General features: G+C 38.1%; 1 protein-coding gene across 1 annotated transcript in view; it reads right to left on the bottom strand.

Annotated features, from left to right (window-relative positions):
* Positions 1-17,937, bottom strand: part of LOC141292872 (multidrug and toxin extrusion protein 1-like) — a 45,128-nt gene extending 27,191 nt beyond the window's left edge. The window contains exons 1-4 of the mRNA XM_073824928.1: positions 17,932-17,937; positions 17,790-17,834; positions 17,473-17,570; positions 17,288-17,385 (exon numbers count right to left, since the gene is read on the bottom strand). Of these exons, the coding sequence (XP_073681029.1) occupies positions 17,288-17,385; positions 17,473-17,570; positions 17,790-17,834; positions 17,932-17,937 (247 nt within the window). The remainder of the gene's footprint in view (positions 1-17,287; positions 17,386-17,472; positions 17,571-17,789; positions 17,835-17,931) is intronic.
* Between the last annotated feature and the right edge of the window lie 5,365 nt (positions 17,938-23,302).

Genomic DNA, 23,302 nt, shown 5'->3' with positions numbered 1-23,302 from the left:
TTGAGTTACGGTTTTCTTAAAAATTAATATTAAAAATCATAAAAAGTCCCATAGACTTTCATTGACCAAAATCCATGTCTGTTTGAACTATGTTTAATGTAAACTGCTAGAAGCCATTGATACTCAGTTAAGCTTTAAGCTATCTATGTTCTTTCTAACTAATAACTAATCTATCTATCTATCTATCTATCTATCTATCTATCTATCTATCTATCTATCTATCTATCTATCTATCTTCAAACCTTATCTATATTCAAACCTTATTTATCTATCTATCTATCTATCTATCTATCTATCTATCTATCTATCTATCTATCTATCTATCTATCTATCTATCTATCTATCTATCTATCTTCAAACCTTATCTATCTATCTATCTATCTTCAAACCTTTATCTATCTATCTATCTATCTATCTATCTATCTATCTATCTATCTATCTATCTATCTATCTATCTATCTATCTATCTATCTATCTATCTATCTATCTATCTATCTATCTTCAAACCTTATCTATCTATCTATCTATCTATCTATCTATCTATCTATCTATCTATCTATCTTGCTAGTCATGCTAAAATAATGCTAAAATCATGCTAGCAACTTGCTAGTCATACTACAATCATGCTAGCGACTTGCTAGTCTTGCTAAAATAATGCTAGCGACTTGCTAGTCATGCTAAAATAATGCTAAAATCATGCTAACGACTTACTAGTCTTGCTAAAATCATGCTAGCAACTTGCTAGTCATGCTAGAATCATGCTAGCGACTTGCTAGTCATGTTAAAATAATGCTAGCGACTTGCTAGTCATGCTAAAATAATGTTAAAATCATGCTAGCGACTTGCTAGTCTTTTGCTAAAATCATGCTAGCGACTTACTATTCATGCTAAAATCATGCTAAAATCATGCTAACGACTTGCTAGTCGTGCTAAAATCATGCTAGCGACTTGCTAGTCGTGCTAAAATCATGCCAGCGACTTTGCTAGTAATGCTAAAATCATGCTAGCGACTTGCTAATCTTGTTAAAATCATGCTAGCGACTTGTTAGTCATGTTAAAATCATGCTAGCGACTTGCTAGTCATGCTAAAATAATGCTAAAATCATGCTAGCGACTTGCTAGTCGAGCTAAAATCATGCTAGGGACTTGCTAGTCGTGCTAAAATCATGCTAGCGACTTGCTAGTCATGCTAAAATCATGCTAGCGACTTGCTAGTCATGTTAAAAATCATGCTAGCGACTTGCTAGTCATACTACAATCATGCTAGCGACGTGCTAGTCTTGCTAAAATCATGCTAGCGACTTGATAGTCTTGCTAAAATCATGCTAGCGACTTGCTAGTCATGCTAAAATCATGCTAGCGACTTGCTAGTCTTGCTAAAATCATGCTAGCGACTTGATAGTCTTGCTAAAATCATGCTAGCGACTTGCTAGTCATGCTAAAATAATGCTAAAATAATGCTAGCGACTTGCTAGTCTTGCTAAAATCATGCTAGCAACTTGCTAGTCATGTTAAAATCATGCTAGCGACTTGCTAGTAATGCTAAAATAATGCTAGCGACTTGCAAGTCATGCTAAAATAATGCTAAAATCATGCTAGCGACTTGCTAGTCTTGCTAAAATCATGCTAGGGACTTGCTAGTCTTGCTAAAATCATGCTAGTGACTTGCTAGTCATGTTAGAATCATGCTAGGGACTTGCTAGTCTTGCTAAAATCATGCTAATGACTTGCTAGTCTTGCTAAAATCATGCTAGGGACTTGCTAGTCTTGCTAAAATCATGCTAGTGAATTGCTAGTCTTGCTAAAATCACGCTAGTGACTTGCTAGTCATGTTAAAATCATGCTAGTGACTTGCTAGTCATGCTAAAATCATGCTAGTGATTTGCTAGTCATGTTAGAATCAAGCTAGCAACTTGCTAGTCATGCTAAAATCATGTTAACGACTTGCTAGTAATGCTAAAATCATGTTAGTGCCTTGTTAGTAATGCTTAAATCATGCTAGCGACTTGCTAGTCATGCTAAAATCATGTTAGCAACTAGCTAATCATGCTAACAACATGCTAGAAACATGCTAGTAACCACCCTGGGTACCCTAGTAACCACATAGCAACACCTTAGCAACCACCCCGGGTACCCTAGCAACCGCATAGCAACACCATAGCAACCACCCCGGGTACCCTAGCAACCGCATAGCAGCAACTTAGCAACCACCCCGGGTACCCTAGCAACCGCATAGCAACATCTTAGCAACCACCCCGGGTACCTTAGCAACCGCATAGCAACACCTTCGCAATTAGATTTAGAAAAGTTTTTTGTTATTGGTGTTAATATTAGAAAGACAGACGGATGGATGGATGGATGGATAGAAAGTTTAGTTAGAAATAAATTAGAAAGAATTTGGAAAAAGAAACAGTTTAATTAGAAAAAGAAAGAAGGAAAGAAAGTTTAGTAAGAAAGAAACAGATTAGTTAGAAAGAAAGAAAGATTAGAAACAAAAAGATTAGTTAGAAAGAAAGAAAAAAGATTAGTTAGAAATAAAAAAGGTTGAAAGAAAAAGGATTAGTTAGAAAGAAAGAAAGATAGATAGATAGATAGATAGATTAGTTAGAAAGAGATAGACACAACAGACAGACAAACAGATAGATTAGTTCAAAATTAACTTTAGATAGAAATAAATAAAGATAGATTAGTTAGAAAGAAAAAAAGGTTTGAAAGAAAGGATTAGTTAGAAAGAAAAATAGATAAGTTAGAAAAAGAAAGATAGATAAAAATAGTTTGAATGTCTTATATCTATATATCTATCTATCTGTCTATCTATCTATCTATCTATCTATCTATCTATCTATCTATCTATCTATCTATCTATCTATCTATCTATCTATCTATCTATCTATCTATCTATCTATTCACATTCAAACTATTTATATCTTCTAACTATTTAAATCTATAAATCTATCTATTTTCAAACTATCTATATCTATCTTCAAACTGTATCAATCTATCTCTTAAAACTATTTCAAACTTAAAACCTTTAAACTTTCTTTAAACTAAAAGCTTTTAAAACGACTTAAAACTTACTGGCTAGGCTTTCTCAAGCCAACTTAAAGTTTGCTAACAAACTTTTTATCTAGTTAAAGCCTGTTTTTGCAAAATCAGACCATACGCCACACACAGCAACAAGTCAGTTTGCATAGGCAATGTTACAGTAAAAAGGAAGGCAGATGGGAGTTTTACTTACTCAAACATGTTCTGAGGGCAGAAAGGAAAATGATTGGTTTACAGATTCAACCAATGAATTTGAAGCAGAGGCGGGGTCAGGAAATTTGGACTTGTGGAGGGAATCCTTCAGACAGATACGTTATTAACGCTTCGTGTGAGACATTTATTGCAAGGTAAGTGAATTTACCATGTATTTATAAAAAAAAATCAACATATGTGTCGTTTACTAAGATAACTAGCGAACAATACGATCATATCCTATGCATTTTCATTTGAATGCTTCATCAGTCGGTCGCACCAAAGCTGCTTATGGGGTAAATGTAGTAAAACATGCCTTTCTAACGCTACCGCGCTGTCTGTGAAACCGATATGAGCGAAAACAAAACTCAAATCTCTGTTATGTTTCATCAGTTTGCGTTAGCATTAGCGCCTCTCTCAGGAGTTTACTCTATAAGTTCGTTTTAGTGTTTTTTACTGAACTGCGGCTGCTCTCAGGGCAGGAGTAATCAATATTAAAATTACTGATATTTTTACTGAACTGTGTGCTGCTCTCAGGGCAGGAGTAATCAATATTAAAATTACTGATATTTTTACTGAACTGTGTGCTGTTCTCAGGGCAGGAGTAATCAATATTAAAATTACAGATATTTTTACTGAACTGTGTGCTGCTCTCAGGGCAGGAGTAATCAATATTAAAATTACAGATATTTTTACTGAACTGTGTGCTGCTCTCAGGGCAGGAGTAATCAATATTAAAATAACTGATATTTTACTGAACTGTGTGCTGCTCTTAGGGCAGGAGTAATCAATATTAAAATTACAGATATTTTTACTGAACTGTGTGCTGCTCTCAGGGCAGGAGTAATCAATATTAAAATTACTGATATTTTTACTGAACTGTGTGCTGCTCTCAGGGCAGGAGTAATCAATATTAAAATTACTGATATTTTTACTGAACTGTGCGGCTGCTCTCAGGGCAGGAGTAATCGATATTAAAATTACAGATATTTTTACTGAACTGTGCGGCTGCTTTCAGGGCAGGAGTAATCGATATTAAAATTACTGATATTTTTACTGAACTGTGCGGCTGCTTTCAGGGCAGGAGTAATCAATATTAAAATTACTGATATTTTTACTGAACTGTGTGCTGCTTTCAGGGCAGGAGTAATCAATATTAAAATTACTGATATTTTTACTGAACTGCAGCTGCTCTCAGGGCAGGAGTAATCAATATTAAAATTACTGATATTTTTACTGAACTGTGTGCTGCTCTCAGGGCAGGAGTAATCAATATTAAAATAACTGATATTTTTACTGAACTGTGCGGCTGCTCTCAGGGCAGGAGTAATCAATATTAAAATTACTGATATTTTTACTGAACTGCGGCTGCTTTCAGGGCAGGAGTAATCAATATTAAAATTACTGATATTTTTACTGAACTGTGTGCTGCTTTCAGGGCAGGAGTAATCAATATTAAAATTACTGATATTTTTACTGAACTGTGTGCTGCTTTCAGGGCAGGAGTAATCAATATTAAAATTACTGATATTTTTACTGAACTGTGCGGCTGCTTTCAGGGCAGGAGTAATCAATATTAAAATTACTGATATTTTTACTGAACTGTGTGCTGCTTTCAGGGCAGGAGTAATCAATATTAAAATTACTGATATTTTTACTGAACTGCAGCTGCTCTCAGGGCAGGAGTAATCAATATTAAAATTACTGATATTTTTACTGAACTGTGTGCTGCTCTCAGGGCAGGAGTAATCAATATTAAAATAACTGATATTTTTACTGAACTGTGCGGCTGCTCTCAGGGCAGGAGTAATCAATATTAAAATTACTGATATTTTTACTGAACTGCGGCTGCTTTCAGGGCAGGAGTAATCAATATTAAAATTACTGATATTTTTACTGAACTGTGTGCTGCTTTCAGGGCAGGAGTAATCAATATTAAAATTACTGATATTTTTACTGAACTGTGTGCTGCTTTCAGGGCAGGAGTAATCAATATTAAAATTACTGATATTTTTACTGAACTGTGTGCTGCTTTCAGGGCAGGAGTAATCAATATTAAAATTACTGATATTTTTACTGAACTGTGTGCTGCTTTCAGGGCAGGAGTAATCAATACTAAAATTACTGATATTTTTACTGAACTGTGCGGCTGCTCTCAGGGCAGGAGTAATCGATATTAAAATTACTGATATTTTTACTGAACTGTGCGGCTGCTCTCAGGGCAGGAGTAATCAATATTAAAATTACTGATATTTTTACTGAACTGTGCGGCTGCTCTCAGGGCAAGAGTAATCAATATTAAAATTACTGATATTTTTACTGAACTGTGTGCTGCTTTCAGGGCAGGAGTAATCAATATTAAAATTACTGATATTTTTACTGAACTGTGTGCTGCTTTCAGGGCAGGAGTAATCAATATTAAAATTACTGATATTTTTACTGAACTGTGCGGCTGCTCTCAGGGCAGAAGTAATCAATATTAAAATTACTGATATTTTTACTTGACTGTGCGGCTGCTCTCAGGGCAGGAGTAATCGATATTAAAATTACTGATATTTTTACTGAACTGTGTGCTGCTTTCAGGGCAGGAGTAATCAATATTAAAATTACAGATATTTTTACTGAACTGTGCGGCTGCTCTCAGGGCAGGAGTAATCGATATTAAAATTACAGATATTTTTACTGAACTGTGCGGCTGCTCTCAGGGCAGGAGTAATCGATATTAAAATTACTGATATTTTTACTGAACTGTGCGGCTGCTCTCAGGGCAGGAGTAATCAATATTAAAATTACTGATATTTTTACTGAACTGTGTGCTGCTCTCAGGGCAGGAGTAATCAATATTAAAATTACTGATATTTTTACTGAACTGTGTGCTGCTCTCAGGGCAGGAGTAATCAATATTAAAATTACTGATATTTTTACTGAACTGTGTGCTGCTTTCAGGGCAGGAGTAATCAATATTAAAATTACAGATATTTTTACTGAACTGTGTGCTGCTCTCAGGGCAGGAGTAATCAATATTAAAATAACTGATATTTTTACTGAACTGTGTTCTGCTCTCAGGGCAGGAGTAATCAATATTAAAATTACTGATATTTTTACTGAACTGTGTTCTGCTCTCAGGGCAGGAGTAATCAATATTAAAATTACTGATATTTTTACTGAACTGTGTTCTGCTCTCAGGGCAGGAGTAATCAATCAATATTAAAATTATTGATATTTTTACTGAACTGTGTGCTGCTCTCAGGGCAGGAGTAATCAATATTAAAATTACTGATATTTTTACTGAACTGTGTGCTGCTCTCAGGGCAGGAGTAATCAATATTAAAATTACTGATATTTTTACTGAACTGCGGCTGCTCTCAGGGCAGGAGTAATCAATATTACAATTACTGATATTTTTACTGAACTGCGGCTGCTCTCAGGGCAGGAGTAATCAATATTAAAATTACTGATATTTTTACTGAACTGTGCGGCTGCTTTCAGGGCAGGAGTAATCAATATTAAAATTACTGATATTTTTACTGAACTGTGTGCTGCTTTCAGGGCAGGAGTAATCAATATTAAAATTACTGATATTTTTACTGAACTGTGCGGCTGCTCTCAGGGCAGGAGTAATCAATATTAAAATTACTGATATTTTTACTGAACTGTGCGGCTGCTCTCAGGGCAGAAGTAATCAATATTAAAATTACTGATATTTTTACTTGACTGTGCGGCTGCTCTCAGGGCAGGAGTAATCGATATTAAAATTACTGATATTTTTACTGAACTGTGTGCTGCTTTCAGGGCAGGAGTAATCAATATTAAAATTACAGATATTTTTACTGAACTGTGCGGCTGCTCTCAGGGCAGGAGTAATCGATATTAAAATTACAGATATTTTTACTGAACTGTGCGGCTGCTCTCAGGGCAGGAGTAATCGATATTAAAATTACTGATATTTTTACTGAACTGTGCGGCTGCTCTCAGGGCAGGAGTAATCAATATTAAAATTACTGATATTTTTACTGAACTGTGTGCTGCTTTCAGGGCAGGAGTAATCAATATTAAAATTACAGATATTTTTACTGAACTGTGTGCTGCTCTCAGGGCAGGAGTAATCAATATTAAAATAACTGATATTTTTACTGAACTGTGTTCTGCTCTCAGGGCAGGAGTAATCAATCAATATTAAAATTACTGATATTTTTACTGAACTGTGTGCTGCTCTCAGGGCAGGAGTAATCAATATTAAAATTACTGATATTTTTACTGAACTGTGTGCTGCTCTCAGGGCAGGAGTAATCAATCAATATTAAAATTACTGATATTTTTACTGAACTGCGGCTGCTCTCAGGGCAGGAGTAATTAATATTAAAATTACTGATATTTTTACTGAACTGCGGCTGCTCTCAGGGCAGGAGTAATCAATATTAAAATTACTGATATTTTTACTGAACTGTGCGGCTGCTTTCAGGGCAGGAGTAATCAATATTAAAATTACTGATATTTTTACTGAACTGTGTGCTGCTTTCAGGGCAGGAGTAATCAATATTAAAATTACTGATATTTTTACTGAACTGTGCGGCTGCTCTCAGGGCAGGAGTAATCAATATTAAAATTACTGATATTTTTACTGAACTGTGCGGCTGCTCTCAGGGCAGGAGTAATCAATATTAAAATTACAGACATTTTTACTGAACTGTGCGGCTGCTCTCAGGGCAGGAGTAATCAATATTAAAATTACTGATATTTTTACTGAACTGTGCGGCTGCTTTCAGGGCAGGAGTAATCAATATTAAAATTACTGATATTTTTATTGAACTGTGCGCTGCTCTCAGGGCAGGAGTAATCAATAGGTTCATATTACTGTTATTTGTAGTGTACTCACATCAGAGTATTCCTGTATGACTATACTTTGCATGGGAATTTAAGACTGACCTTAAAAACATTTCAAATGCTGTGCAACAGGATTGGTCTGCTGGTTCGTCGGGTTATGCCATCCCCATTTCAAATGCATTTCCATCGTGCATTGTTTGCATTAACCCTTTGTCACAGAAGCCAAAAACCACCTCAAGAAATTCCAATTTTTTTCCTAGAGCCTCCCAAGTCCCAGATTTGTACATTTAAATGTTTTCCTTACTCCTTGGTTTCCTTGGATTACCTTAAGAAGCAATTTTAAAACACCTGGTTTAAACCAATCCTGTTCCTGGAGATCTACCTTCCTACAAAATCAGGTTCAGACTTAATCAAACAAACATTAACCAGCTAATTAAGATCTTCAAGAGCACTTTATAATTACAGACAGGTTTGTTTAAACAGGATTTGCGTTGGACTCTAAGAATACAGTGTTCAAAGAAAAAAATATTATAACTGATTGGTTGCATATATATCTTGCCTGCAATTAATAATAATAATAATGCTCTGTAACAATACATTATGTTTTTGTTTTCTCAGGACAGCGAGCCCAGAATAGGAAAGAAAAAAAAACTCCGGCCATATTCACTTTGTATCAGCAACTTCCTGATGAGGTAAAAAAAAAAAGAAAAAAGTTTCTGTTACAATTCATATGTTTGCCACATAGGAAATATTTTTATTTGTACAGCATTATTGCATTTGATTTTATTGCCAAAGTATTCACCTTTTCCAAGTTCTTTCTCTGTTTTAATGTTTTCTATGAATTAGGTATAGTAACTCCAGTCTCACTTCCTGTTACCAATTACCTAGTAGGTTTGCTTAATGCCAGCCTATTGACTTTATTGGCTGTCCCTCAAATATATACTCTGATCTGTCCTCAATCATTGTAGTTGTAGCTGAGGCCAAACAGAGTACAGTAGGCTTTAGGAATTGTGAGGGAGTTGTAAATGATTTTTATCTTTGATCTTATGATTTTACTAGTAATTTTGTTTGTATACATTGCTATATTTCAGATGCTGTGCAGTAAGCTGGTGCGTCATGTAATCTTCCTGGTATGGAAGTTTGCTCAACAAAAGAAAGTGGTCCAGAAAATTTAGGAAGAAAAGGAGGATGGCCATGATTCAATATCCACTAAATCCTTCAGGTAATTTTTTTTTCACTTTCTATATTTTTTCATGACTACCAGTGTAAATTAAAACCAAATTCTTAATGCATTTCAATTGCAGGAACAATTCTGAAGACTCCAAGAAACTGGCTTTGAGAAGATATTTGGCAAGGCAACCTATGGCCTTGGTTTAAAGGGAGCACGTTCAAATTTGTTGACTAGTGTCTTAAAGAAATAAAGAACTTAAAAACCTCTAGGAATGATGATATCAACCAGTTAAAACTACAGCAGTTTAATGATGCATCTTTGCTATACCTTTTTGTTGTGAAATGTTTCTGTTTTTACATGGATTTAATTCACTAGATTTATTTGTAATTGAATAAAAAATAAATAAATGACATAATTAAACTTGATTATTTTATTTTAATATTGGACCCGTAAACATCATTATCAATCAACATTTTTCATTTTGTTCTTACACAAACAATCTGTACAACAGACATTGAATGATACAACATTAACAGCACAAAAAAAAAAAAAAACATTTGCTATTTTTTGAATTACAAGTCTTAAATTTTCTGCAATAGCCTATGAGAACATTAAGTGATTGCACAAAAATTGACACTGGGACCTTTTTACAATTATTTACATATCACCAAGTCAACTCTGTCAGAGAAGCTCTATTCGGACGATAGCAACATACAGTATGTAAAAATATATTTACATGGCACCTCAGTGATATTCAATTTATTTGCAGTGGGGAAGCATGTGTGATCATATAAACCCAGAAACGCACTGCTCACATGGCCAGTAGAATGGTTGTCTGCTTTAAATTAAATGTTGTATGCTTGGAATAATAAGAATAAATTTAAATTTAATAATATACTATTTAAAAAAATCTAAATTAAGTGAATTTTGCTTAAAACAAGTCAAATTATTTGCCAGAGGGGTAAGGAAAATTTTCTTAAAACAAGGTTATTTTTCTTACCCCACTGGCAGATAATTATATTTATTTTAAGCAAAATGCACTTAACTTTTGTATTGATCAATACTTTTAATGATTGATGATTACTTATAAGAACCACATACGCATGTTTGATAAATATGGATTTTTTTGTACTTAAACATTCTAAATTTCATTCGTAGGACAAAATATAAAACCTTTTCTACGCAATTGTTGATAAATGAGGGCCCTGGATTTTCAGAAAAGCTTGTATTTGTTAAGTACTGCAGTCTTTGGGGGGGATAAATTATTTGATTGCAAATGTAATTGTAGGCCTATATACATATTTTAAAATTGTACTGTATCCATGTTACTGCCATAATTATGACCAATTTCAACCCATTTCACTCGCTGTGCTGGAGCTGTTATGAAATATTGTTTTTGTAAATACTTTCTAGCATTTCAGTACTTTTTTTTCAGTAATAAATATGCATGCAAATTACAGAAAAGTACAACAGTTAGCATATGGTGTTAAACAGTGGACAAAAAGGAAAACAGTTCATTTTGAATTGATTTCCTCAGACAGGAACTTAATGACCACATGAAAAACAGTAGGCCGGGGATATTTATGAGGGTGGTGGAAGGAAAATTACCAACATTCTGGATTTGCATGGCAATAAAACGCCTGTAAATGTTGAAAGTCGCTTACGTCCCCTTGAGAACCAGTTACCATCCGAATGTGGCTATTATGTGCTTTTATCAAGTGGGACCAAATATACAATTTTTTTTTCCATAGATCTCCATTTTGGACTCTGCAGCATCAGATGCCTCTTCAGTGTTAGCTCCTGTGATTTGTCCAATTTCTGCCATCTCCTCCAGGTAACTGAAAAATAAAATAAAAGACAAATCAATAATACAGAAATTGTCTGATTTGTAATGATAAGTAATGATGAAAAAAACTTGAATGCAGATTTACTACAGTAAAACTAGTAAAAATGAACGGAAAAAATATACCAAAATATATCAATATAGAAAAAACCTATTCAGTACTTCTGCCCTGAGAGCAGCACACAGTTCAGTAAAAATATCAGTAATTTTAATATTGATTACTCCTGCCCTGAGAGCAGCCGCACAGTTCAGTAAAAATATCAGTAATTTTAATATCGATTACTCTTGCCCTGAGTGCAGCCGCACAGTTCAGTAAAAATATCAGTAATTTTAATATCGATTACTCTTGCCCTGAGAGCAGCCGCACAGTTCAGTAAAAATATCAGTAATTTTAATATCGATTACTCTTGCCCTGAGAGCAGCCGCACAGTTCAGTAAAAATATCAGTAATTTTAATATCGATTACTCCTGCCCTGAGAGCAGCCGCACAGTTCAGTAAAAATATCAGTAATTTTAATATCGATTACTCCTGCCCTGAGAGCAGCCGCACAGTTCAGTAAAAATATCAGTAATTTTAATATCGATTACTCCTGCCCTGAGAGCAGCACACAGTTCAGTAAAAATATCAGTAATTTTAATATCGATTACTCCTGCCCTGAGAGCAGCACACAGTTCAGTAAAAATATCAGTAATTTTAATATTGATTACTCCTGCCCTGAGAGCAGCCGCAGTTCAGTAAAAAACACTAAAACGAACTTATAGAGTAAACTCCTGAGAGAGGCGCTAATGCTAACGCAAACTGATGAAACATGAGTTTTGTTTTCGCTCATATCGGTTTCACAGACAGCACGGTAGCGTTAGAAAGGCATGTTTTACTACATTTACCCCATAAGCAGCTTTGGTGCGACCGACTGATGAAGCATTCAAATGAAAATGCATAGGATATGATCGTATTGTTCGCTAGTTATCTTAGTAAACGACACATATGTTGATTTTTTTATAAATACATGGTAAATTCACTTACCTTGCAATAAATTTCTCACACGAAGCGTTAATAATGTATCTGTCTGAAGGATTCCATCCACAAGTCCAAATTTCCTGACCCCGCCTCTGCTTCAAATTCATTGGTTGAATCTGTAAACCAATCATTTTCCTTTCTGCCCTCAGAACATGTTTGATGATGTTTTATTAACAAAGTTCGGGCGGAGCACGTTCAGATAATTAACCTGGATGAACAGGGGGAACGCAATCAGTAATCAACCTAATTAACAGATGGTATTTATACCACAGCCTTCCCTCTGTTCTTTTGACAGTTTTCTAGCATTTTGGTTTGCTCCTTATGCCGACATGTCTCTACCTCAACTCTCCCCGTCCAACGACGAGCCCGAACATCCCTCCGTTCTCCCGCCGCAGTCTTCCAATCCTACGGTTTCTCCACCAACGCAAGGCGCTCCCACCGAGCCCCACGCCTCATCACGGGGCCGACGCTCCGTCCGAGCAGCTTCGCGTCCATCAAGAAGCCGAAGCCAATGCTCACCTCCACCGGAGAGATCTCCAACCACTTCACTGGCATCCTCCTACCATTCAGCCGTACCATCGATTCCCCCTATTGAGAAATGGACAGTGCTAAGCCTGAGACAAGCACTAAATAACTCCGACGTTCATTTCTCTCGGAGAATGAATAAAGCGGAGCTTTACCAACTCTACGTTACCTTAAAGTCAGTCAACGTCACGCCCAGATCTTCAGCAGCCAACACAGCTCGCAAAACTCGGAACTCTCCATACTCGACACCTTCATCCTCCCGCTCTGGATCTGACCCTCCTCGGACGTCCGGCCGCCGCACCAGGCTCGTAACAAGCTCAGGGCGCAATCAGGATTCCACTGCGGCAGGACGCCGCTCACTTCCCGCTTCAGCTCCGCCAGCACCGGCTCTGCCGGCCGTCGCGCCATCGGCAATCGGGCCAGCTGACCCTTCCTCAGCTGCCCAATATCTTCCTCCCACCACCTACAATCCTCCGCTCATTCCATGGCCTCCAGCCCCTGTTCCAGACGCTAGCGTGAGCTTGCCTCCGCTAGCAGCGCAGGCTTCACAGGCCTTCACAAACCCCACCCCTTTCACCTGGCCGTCAGCAACCGTATCTAATCCAAGCGCGAGGTTGCCTCCGCTTGCGACTCAAAGCCTCACCTCTTTTCCTTTTCCTCACAACCCCTATAACCCTTCTTCCTTTCAGTTGCATCCAGCTTCAGTAGGAAACGCTAGCATGAGGCTGCCTCCGCTAGCGGCGCAAGATACGCATACTTCTAACCCCGCCTACTTTCCGTGGCCTTCAGCTATAGCTGCGGATGCAAGCGTGAGATTGCCTCCGCTGGCACCGCAGGCCCACACATCATTTTCTTTTCCTTCCATACCCTCTTACGCTCCTCTCAGTCTCCCATTTCAATCTCAACAGCCTGATTTAAGCGTGAGGCCGCCTCCGCCGACAGTCACGGCCTCCGCTCCTTCTCTCACTTCTGTACTACAGTCAAAATCACCGTATTCCCTCTTCACAGCGACACCTCTGCCAGCCCCACCAAACGCCGTGGCCGCGGAACCACCCCCAGTGCCGCACAGCATCCGAGCGCAGATCCTGGCAGAAATTCAGGACGCTGGCTCCGGAGGCGGACCAATTCCCAACACCAGTTCCTCGCTATTCAGAACTAATATTCCCGTAACCCACCCATTAAAACCCCTTCTTGACGCATCCCTAGATACAATACTCCAAGCAGTTTCTCCTAGAACCCTCCAAACATATATAACAGCATGGAGAAGTTTCAAAGCATTCCACCTATCATTCAAACTGCAGTTTCCTGATTTTTCCCTCCTCTCGATATCTTCATTTATCTCGTACCTCAACGCCATTAAAGGCCTTCAAGCTGGTTCCATCAAAGGGTACCTAAGCGGCATCCAGTTTTTCCATAAACTGATTTTCGGCACTCCCTCCCCCGAGATAAATAATTCACAAACTTCCCTCTTGATCAAAGGAATTCAAAGATCCAAACCCTCCCGCCCTGACTCAAGACTTCCCATGACGTTAGACATTCTAGTCAAATGCATCCACACCCTTTGCACAAGCTACCAGCCCACCAATACCACCCGCACACTCGATGCTATGTTCATCTTGGCTTTTTTTGGATTTCTCAGATGTTCAGAAATCGCCGTCACCTCTAAATTTGACCAAAAAATACACCCCACCATCTCCGACCTATCCATTCTGGATGGCGAAACAATTTCCTACTTCATTAAGCAAAGCAAGACGGACCAAACCAAAAAAGGACATTTCATTTACATTTTCGACCTCCCATCACCAATCCAACCATACCAAACAATTTTCGCATACCTCCAACTCAGAAGCTCACAGGCCAAATCTCCTTCTGAACCCCTTTTTCTAGATGATTCCAACAAACCCGTCAGCCGCATTTGGTTTCAAAAACACCTTAAATCCGTTCTCCGACAATCAGGCATCCCAGCAGAAAACTTCTCCAGCCACTCTTTTCGTATCGGGGCAGCAACCTCGGCAGCCCAGAAAGGCCTCTCACAGCAACAAATACAAAATATTGGGCGATGGTCTTCAGCAGCCTTCAAAAGCTACATCAGGACTAACCGGTCCAACATCAAAAAAGCCCACCAAGCCCTAGTATCTTAAAAAAAAAAAAAAAAAAAAAGGGGGAGTAAGTTACTCCAAGGCACAAATGGGGAGTAAGTTACTCCAAGGCACAAATGGGGAGTAAGTTACTCCAAGGCACAAATGGGGAGTAAGTTACTCCAAAGAACAAATGGCGAGTAAGTTACTCCAAAGAACAAATGGCGAGTAAGTTACTCCAAGGCACAAATGGGGAGTAAGTTACTCCAAGGCACAAATGGCGAGTAAGTTACTCCAAGGCACAAATGGCGAGTAAGTTACTCCAAGGCACAAATGGCGAGTAAGTTACTCCAAGGCACAAATGGCGAGTAAGTTACTCCAAGGCACAAATGGCGAGTAAGTTACTCCAAGGCACAAATGGCGAGTAAGTTACTCCAAGGCACAAATGGCGAGTAAGTTACTCCAAGGCACAAATGGCGAGTAAGTTACTCCAAGGCACAATGGGGAGTAAGTTACTCCAAAGCACAAATGGGGAGTAAGTTACTCCAAAGCACAAATGGCGAGTAAGTTACTCCAAGGCACGAACGGGCGAGTAAGTTACTCCAAGGCACGAACGGGCGAGTAAGTTACTCCAAGGCACGAACGGGCGAGTAAGTTACTCCAAGGCACGAACGGGGCGAGTAAGTTACTCCAAAGCACGAACGGCGAGTAAGTTACTCCAAAGCTCAACGGCGAGTAAGTTACTCCAAAGCTCAACGGCGAGTTTTTTGACAGTTTTCTAGCATCCCTCCACCACCCCTTCTCCACACTTACAACCATTTTCTGTCCTAACCGGGGGGTATTCTGAGTTCGGGCCAAAATTCCGAGCTCGGAGCCCTTTCATCGGACAGCTCGCCAAATACGCATAACCCATTTAGCAGTTTATTATATGTAAGTGTGAACTCGTGAAAGTAAGTAAAACTCCCATCTGCAGTAAAAAGCCTCATCTGAAGCTGGCTCACAAGACAGCCCACAAACAGTTTGCTGAAGACAACCTGTCCAAGAACATGAATTACTGGAACCATGTCCTGTGGTCTGATGAGACTATAAGATAAACTTGTTTGGGTCAGATGGTGTCCAGTATGTATGGCGATGCCCTGGTAAGGAGTACCGAGAAAATTGTGCCTTGCCTACAGTAAAGCATGGTGGTGGTAGCATCATGGTCTTGGGCTGCTTTAGTGCTGCTGGCATTGGGGAGCTGCAGTTCATTGAGGGAAACATGGATTCCATTATGTACTGTATATTCCGAATCAGAACATGATGCCTTTCCTTCCAGAAACTAGGCCGAACGGCAGTTTTCCATCATGATAACGGTCCCAAACACAACACCAAGATGACAACTGCCTTGCTAAGAAAGCTGAAGGTGATGGGGTGGCCAAATATGTCTCCTGACCTGAACCCTATTAAGCACCTGTGAGGCATCCTCAAACGTAAGGTAGAGAAGCACCATGTGTCTAATGTCCAGCAGGATCCCAGGATTCCATGCCCAGGATGATTAAGGCAGTGTCAGATAACAATGGTGCTAACACAAAATATTGACACTGGACAAGTTCACTTAAGGTGAACTCACTTTTGTTGCCAGCTATTTTGATAATAATGGCTGTATGTTGAGTAATTTTCAGGGAACAGGAAATCTATACTGCTATACAAGCTGCACATTGCCTAACTCTAAAATATATCCTATTTTAATTTCTATAGTATTGTCCCTTGAGAAGATACACTAAAATGGTTGCTGAAATGTGAGGGGTGTACTGTGTACTGTATATTGTAATTTATTTATGTATCTATTTTTTATGTAGAAACCAGGGTTAGCTGGTTGACACCATGTAACACGCTGCCAGTACCATGTACATAATGCTGGTCAGTTGATAGACGACAGACTGAGCCCCGAGCTCAACCTCACTGATTAGTCCTACAATATAGGAGGGCATAAACATAAATAAATAAATAAAACATAAAACATAAATAAATAAATAAATAAATAAACATAAAATACACATACTATATTATAAAATTACACATATTATAAATCATAAAACACATAAAATTCAAACATTGTTATAAAATGAAAGGAAATCTGTGAAATAAATACAAGGTTTACACACCTGCAAGGAATCCACCAATCTCATATGTCCACCATTCTGCACAAAGTGTGAGCATTCTGGGAAAAGCTAAGAGAATCAAGGCACCCCATTTCTGCAGACAGTCTCGAGACCAGCCTAATGTGTGTGTGTGTGTGTGTGTGTGAGGCAGACCGAAATATCACAGGGACACAAGGGATAAAATATAAACATTTAAACAACATATTCATTAATAAAAATTAGCAATTAATTAACAACTAAACTTAACCAAAACTTAAACCAATTTAATCCAATTATTCATGTAAAAATATTGTACATAGTTTATTAATGACACCCATGTCAGTATGAGGAAACTAGTCCTACAGAATGTTTATTAAATCTAGTAAATACAAACTGGTGTGCTGTCAAACTTTTTTTCAAGATGCAAAACTAGGAAACGGACCTCTGCAGAAATTAACAGGAGAGACTCACCACCCCAGGTGGCTTTATGCAGGCCCATACATCGGATGTACATATAGAGAATCACTGCCGAAGAATACTGGGAAATTGCATTTGCAGCAGCAGATCCTCTGTGAATTCAAATATGAGATGAATGAAGTAAACAAGAAAGCATGGTCTCTAAATATAAGGCGTACAGAATCTAGACAGCTTCGTACGCCAGACCAAGATCAAGTAGATGAAGAACGATGTAGTTTATTAAAGCATTGAGGACATTTCCTGCTACTCCTGTGATGACTTGAGGCCAAATAATGCCCTAAACAAACATACAAATTAAAACAGACCATCAGCATCACAGGAATATACAGTATACAATACTCAAACAGCGCTAGCAACACCAAAGTCATAAGTTTGATTACCAAGGAAGGCATAACTCATTAAAATGATTACTTTAATGCTTAAATGCAATGTAAGTCACTTTGAATAAAAGCATCGCCAAATACACACGTAAAAACTTTAACAAAATTGAGGTTACCTGATTTTGAAGATACAAGCCCTGCAGCTGATACATAAAGGCAGCCTGTAGGCAAAAAAAAGATAATGTTGTAAAGCTCAAAAAATGTGATTATCATGAAAAAGTTCATTTTTTGTTTGTATCTTATTTCAAAAACTGGTACTTTCATATATTCTAGATTCATTACATGTAAAGTAAAATATTTCTAAAGTTTTGTTTTAATTTTGATGATTAGAGCTTACAGCTCATGAAAGTCAAAATCCAGTATCTCAAAATATTAGAATATTTCCTAAGATCAATCAAAAAACGGATTTGCAAAACAGAAAAGTTCAAGTTGTTTAAAGTATGTTTATTTATGCACTCAATACTTTACAGCAAATTACTTGCTCCTAGCACAAATTACAGCATTGCACTGCTGAGGCACTATTGAACCTTCAGATTGTCTGTATATTGTTGGATCGACTGTTTCTCATCTTTCTCTTGAAAATATCCCATAGATTCTCAATGGGGTTCAGGTCAAGCATGTTGGCTGGCCAATAAAGCACTGTAATATCACTGTAACAACTTGGAAGTGTTTTTTGCACTGTGGGCAGGTGCTAAAGTCCTGCTGGAAAAGGAAATCAGCATGAATGAAGCTTCATTCTACTCCTTGTGAAACTCTCCCAATTGTTTGAATCGGCTTTACTTGACAGTATTCTCAAGCTTGCGGTCATCCCTGTTGCTTGTGCACCTTTGCCTACCCAATTTCTTCCGTCCAGTCAACTTAGCATTTAATATGCTTTAATACAGCATTCTGTAAACAGCCACCCCATTCAGTAATGACCTTTTGTGACTTACCCTCTGTGTGGAGGGTGTCAATGATTGTCTCCTGGACAATATATGAAAAAAAAACACCTAACCCCAAAAAAATTCTAACAAAAGGTTTCTCAGCTGTTTTTTGTAGTATTAGGTGTCCTTAATAACATACTAAAAGTTTACCAAAGTTTGACCACTAGAAAGGTGTCATTTTCAAGATGGCGTCCAAGATGGGCAGAAAACCCTTAAAATATCCTAACTCCTTCATTATTTGACCTAGCCAAGTAATCTTGGTGTCTAACCCATGTTTTCTGGGTCTATGAATCCATTGGACTCGTCTAAATTGCACAGACATGATTACATACTTATGAAATACATGATGTTGTGAGATTACTGTAAGGTTTTATCTTTGTTTAGGGTGAACCAGAGTTTTAAACGATTTAGCCTATGTCATGTAACTCCTACTCAGTACATGTTTTTGGACACATACAGCTCTTTTTTTTCTTCTAAAACACAGACTTGACATTCAATGTAAAAGTTACTGCACCCAAAAGTTCCTTAAATTGGAGTTGTATAACTTTGATCATAAAAAAACTCTGAATTAGCCCGAACAGAGGTCTGTGTGTGAACCCTCTAAATGGTCACTTATTTCAAGCTGCTTTAATATATAATTGTACTTGTAATCACTTTCAGGTGCATCTCAATAAATTAGAATGTTGTGGAAAAGTTCATTAATTTCAGTAATTCAACTTAAATTGTGAAACTTGTGTATTAAATAAATTCACTGCACACAGACTGAAGTAGTTTAAGTCTTTGGTTCTTTTAATTGTGATGATTTGCCTCACATTTAACAAAAACCCACCAATTCACTATCTCAACAAATTAGAATACTTCATAAGACTAATAAAAAATAAAAAATAAACTTTTTAGTGAATTGTTGGCCTTCTGGAAAGTATGTCCATTTACTGTATATGTACTCAATACTTCTTTTGCTTTAATTACTGCCTCAATTCAGCGTGGCATGGAGGTGATCAGTCTGTGGCACTGATCAGTCTTTGGTCTCTTGTTTCTCGTTTTCCTCTTGACAATACCCCATAGATTCTCATAGGTCTGGTGAGTTTGCTGGCCAGTCAAGCACACCAACACCAGGGTCATTTAACCAACTTTTGGTGCTTTTGACAGTGTGGACAGGTACCAAATCCTGTTGGAAAATGAAATCAGCATCTTTAAAAAGCTGGTCAGCAGAAGAAAGCATGAAGTGCTCTAAAATTTCTTGGTAAACGGGTGCAGTGACTTGGTTTTCAAAAAAATACAGTGGACCAACACCAGCAGATGACATTGCACCCCAAATCATCACAGATTGTGGAAACTTAACACTGGACTTCAAGCAACTTGGGCTATGAGCTTCTCCACCCTTCCTCCGGACTCCAGGACCTTGCTCTCATCTGAAAAGAGGACTTTGGACCACTGGGCAACAGTTCTTTTCTTCTTCTCCTTAGCCCAGGTAAGACGACTCTGACGTTGTCTGTGGTTCAGGAATGGCTTAACAAGAGGAATATGACAACTGTAGCCAAATTCCTTGACACGTCTGTGTGTGGTGGCTCTTGATGCCTTGACGCAAGTCCAGTCTATTCCTTGTGAAATTCACCCAAATTCTTGAATCGATTTTGCTTCACAAGCCTCTCAAGGCTGCAGTTCTCTCGGTTGGTTGTGCATCTTTTTCTTCCACACTTTTTCCTTCCACTTAACTTTCTGTTAACATGCTTGGATACAGCACTCTGTGAACAGCCAGCTTCTTTGGCAATGAATGTTTGTGGCTTACCCTCCTTGTGAAGGGTGTCAATGATTGTCTTCTGGACAACTTTCAGATCAACAGTCTTCCCCATGATTGTGTAGCTTAGTGAACCAAACTAAGAGACCATTTTGAAGACTCAGAAAACCTTTGCAGGTGTTTTGAGTTGATTAGCTGATTTGCAAGTCAGCATATTCTAATTTGTTGAGATAGTGAATTGGTGTTTTTTTGTTAAATGTGAGCCAAATCATCACGATTAAAAGAACCAAAGACTTAAACTACTTCAGTCTGTGTGAAATGAATTTATTTAAAGGGGTCATCGGACGCAAAACTAACTTTTAGATTTTGTTTGAACATTAATGTGTGTTGGCAGTTTGTGTACACAACCACCCTACAATGATAAAAATCCACCCAGTGGTATTTTTTTAATCTTTAAAAGTAATATCCCCTTTTTAAAATTGGGTCATTCTCAGCTTCTTGTCGTTGTGACGGAACACCAACAGAGGCCACTCCCACGATAGTAGATTGACATGAGCGTCTTACCTTAGATCCGCCCTCACCGAGCTGAAACAGTCCGACTCCGATCGCCATTGTGTGACTCAGGTGCAGAAGAAGACTAATTGAGTGATTGAGGTGTTCTGTTGTTGGATGTAATAATGAACATAGCAGTAGTCATTTGCTCCCAACATCTGAGCTGCTTAAGAGGTAGAGGACAACGTTACTTTCGTTTTTAAAAGGAAAGCGCCGATCCCGATCTACATATGCGTCTCTGTTCGTGTGAATCTTAATAATGTGCTAGTTGGCAAGTTTTGCCGATAAACACGGCTGAATGCAGCTAAACGTGGCTAAACTAAACATTACAGATCCTAATCCCTCAGCAGAGAGGGGCGGGGCGAGCAGAGCTCGTTTGCATTTAAAGGGCCCATGCGATAAAATGAGCTGATATTTTGCAGAGCTGATTTTGACAAGGTAAAAGGGTGTTTTTTTACACTACTATTGAGAATTTTGAACCAAAGTATATTACAGACTTTTCATTAAGACCCTAAAGAATCATATGAACTTGTGGAAAATGGGCATCCGATGACTCGTTTAATACACGAGCTTCACAATTTGAGTTGAATTACTGAAATAAATGAACTTTTCCACGACATTTTAATTTAGATATTTATATTTAAATTTTATAATTTACCTGTATCTATCATGCAAATATGCTAATTAAAATATTACATGGCCAAAACATGTATCAGGCACCAGTATTCCTGGTCTAGGAGGAATACAAAGGAGTAATGGTCATTTTAAGGACCTGACGGCCGCCATTTTGAAAATGGGGCCTTTCTTGGAGTCAAACTTTGGTAAACTTTTAGTATGTTTTTAAGTACATCTGATACTACTGTAAACCACTGAGAAACCTTTTGTTAGAATTTTTTTGGGGTCAAACCATATTTGCAGCTGACTACATTGCCAAGTCAGCAGTCTTCTCCATTAGTGTGGTTTCAAAGAAGAGATACCTGGAATTTGTACTGTAGGTATGGTCATTTAATGAAACTCAAATGTGAATATTCTAATATTTTGAGATACTGGATTTTTAACTTTCATGAGCTGTACGCTCTAATCATCAAAATAAAAAAAATAAAAAAAACTTTTGAAATGTTTAACTTTACATGTAATGAATCTAGAACAAATTTACAACAAAAAGTTACAATAAAAAATGAACTTGAAATTAACTTGATAAAAATTAACTTGATTTTCATGATATTAAAATTTTTTGAGCTGCACCTGTACTTTCGTAAGTACATGAATAAATAAATAAATACATACATACATACATGTTAACATTTGAAATATTATTGTAAAGTCTTATAAAGTCAAAGTCAAGTTTGGATTCTCTGCTCATGATTCTAAATTAGTAGCACCTGTTTGAGGTTGTTAGCTGTCATAAAGACACCTGTGCACCCCACAATCAGCCAAAGTCTAAGTAGAAACATGGGCAAAACCAAAGAGCTGTCAAAAGACAAAATTGTAGACATTCACAAAGCTGGAAAGGGCTACGGGGCAATTGCCAAGCAGCTTGGTGAAAAAAGAACAACTGTTGGAGCAGTTGTCAGAAAATGGAAGAGGCTAATGATGACTGTCAATGTCCCTCGGACTGGGGCCCCATGGAAGATCTCTCCTCGTGGGGTATCAATGATGCTAAGAATGGTGAAGAATCAGCCCAGAATTACACGGGAAGAGCTGGTCAATGCCGTGAAGAGAGCTGGGACCATCGTTTCCAAGGCTACTATCAGTAATACACTAAGACGTCATGGTTTAAAATCTTGCATCGCACGGAAGGTTCCCCTGCTTAAGTCAGCCCATGTCCAGGCCCGTCTGAAGTTTGCCAGGGACCATCTGGATGATCCAGAGGAGTCATGGGAGAAAGCCCTGTGGTCAGATGAGACCAAAGTAGAACTTTTTGGTCTTAACTCCATTTGCCATGTTTGGAGGAAGAAGAATGATGAGTATCATCCCAATAATACCATACCTACACTGAAGCATGGGGCTAAATCATCATGCTCTGGGGGTGTTTTTCTGCACAGGGGACAGGACGACTGCACTGTATTAAGGAGAGGATGAACGGTGCCATGTATTGTGACATATTGGGCAAAAACCTCCTTCCCTCAGTCACAGAGCATTAAAGATGGGTCGTGGCTGGGTCTTCCAACATGACAATGACCCAAAGAACACAGCCAGGAAAACCAAGGAGTGGCTCCGTAAGAAGCATATCAAGGTTCTGGAGTGGCCTAAATCCAATAGAAAATCTTTGGAGGGAGCTGAAACTCTGTGTTGCTCAGCGACAGCCCCGAAACCTGACAGATCTAGAGAAGATCTGTATGGAGGAGTGGGACAAAATCCCTCCTGCAGTGTGTGCAAACCTGTTGAAGAACTACAGGAACCGTTTGACCTCAGT

This window comes from Garra rufa, chromosome 19 (genome assembly GCF_049309525.1).
Source record: "Garra rufa chromosome 19, GarRuf1.0, whole genome shotgun sequence".
Taxonomy (NCBI): Eukaryota; Metazoa; Chordata; class Actinopteri; order Cypriniformes; family Cyprinidae; genus Garra; species Garra rufa.
The sequence above is the reverse complement of the archived record's forward strand: the minus strand, read 5'-3'. Positions and strand labels throughout refer to the sequence as shown.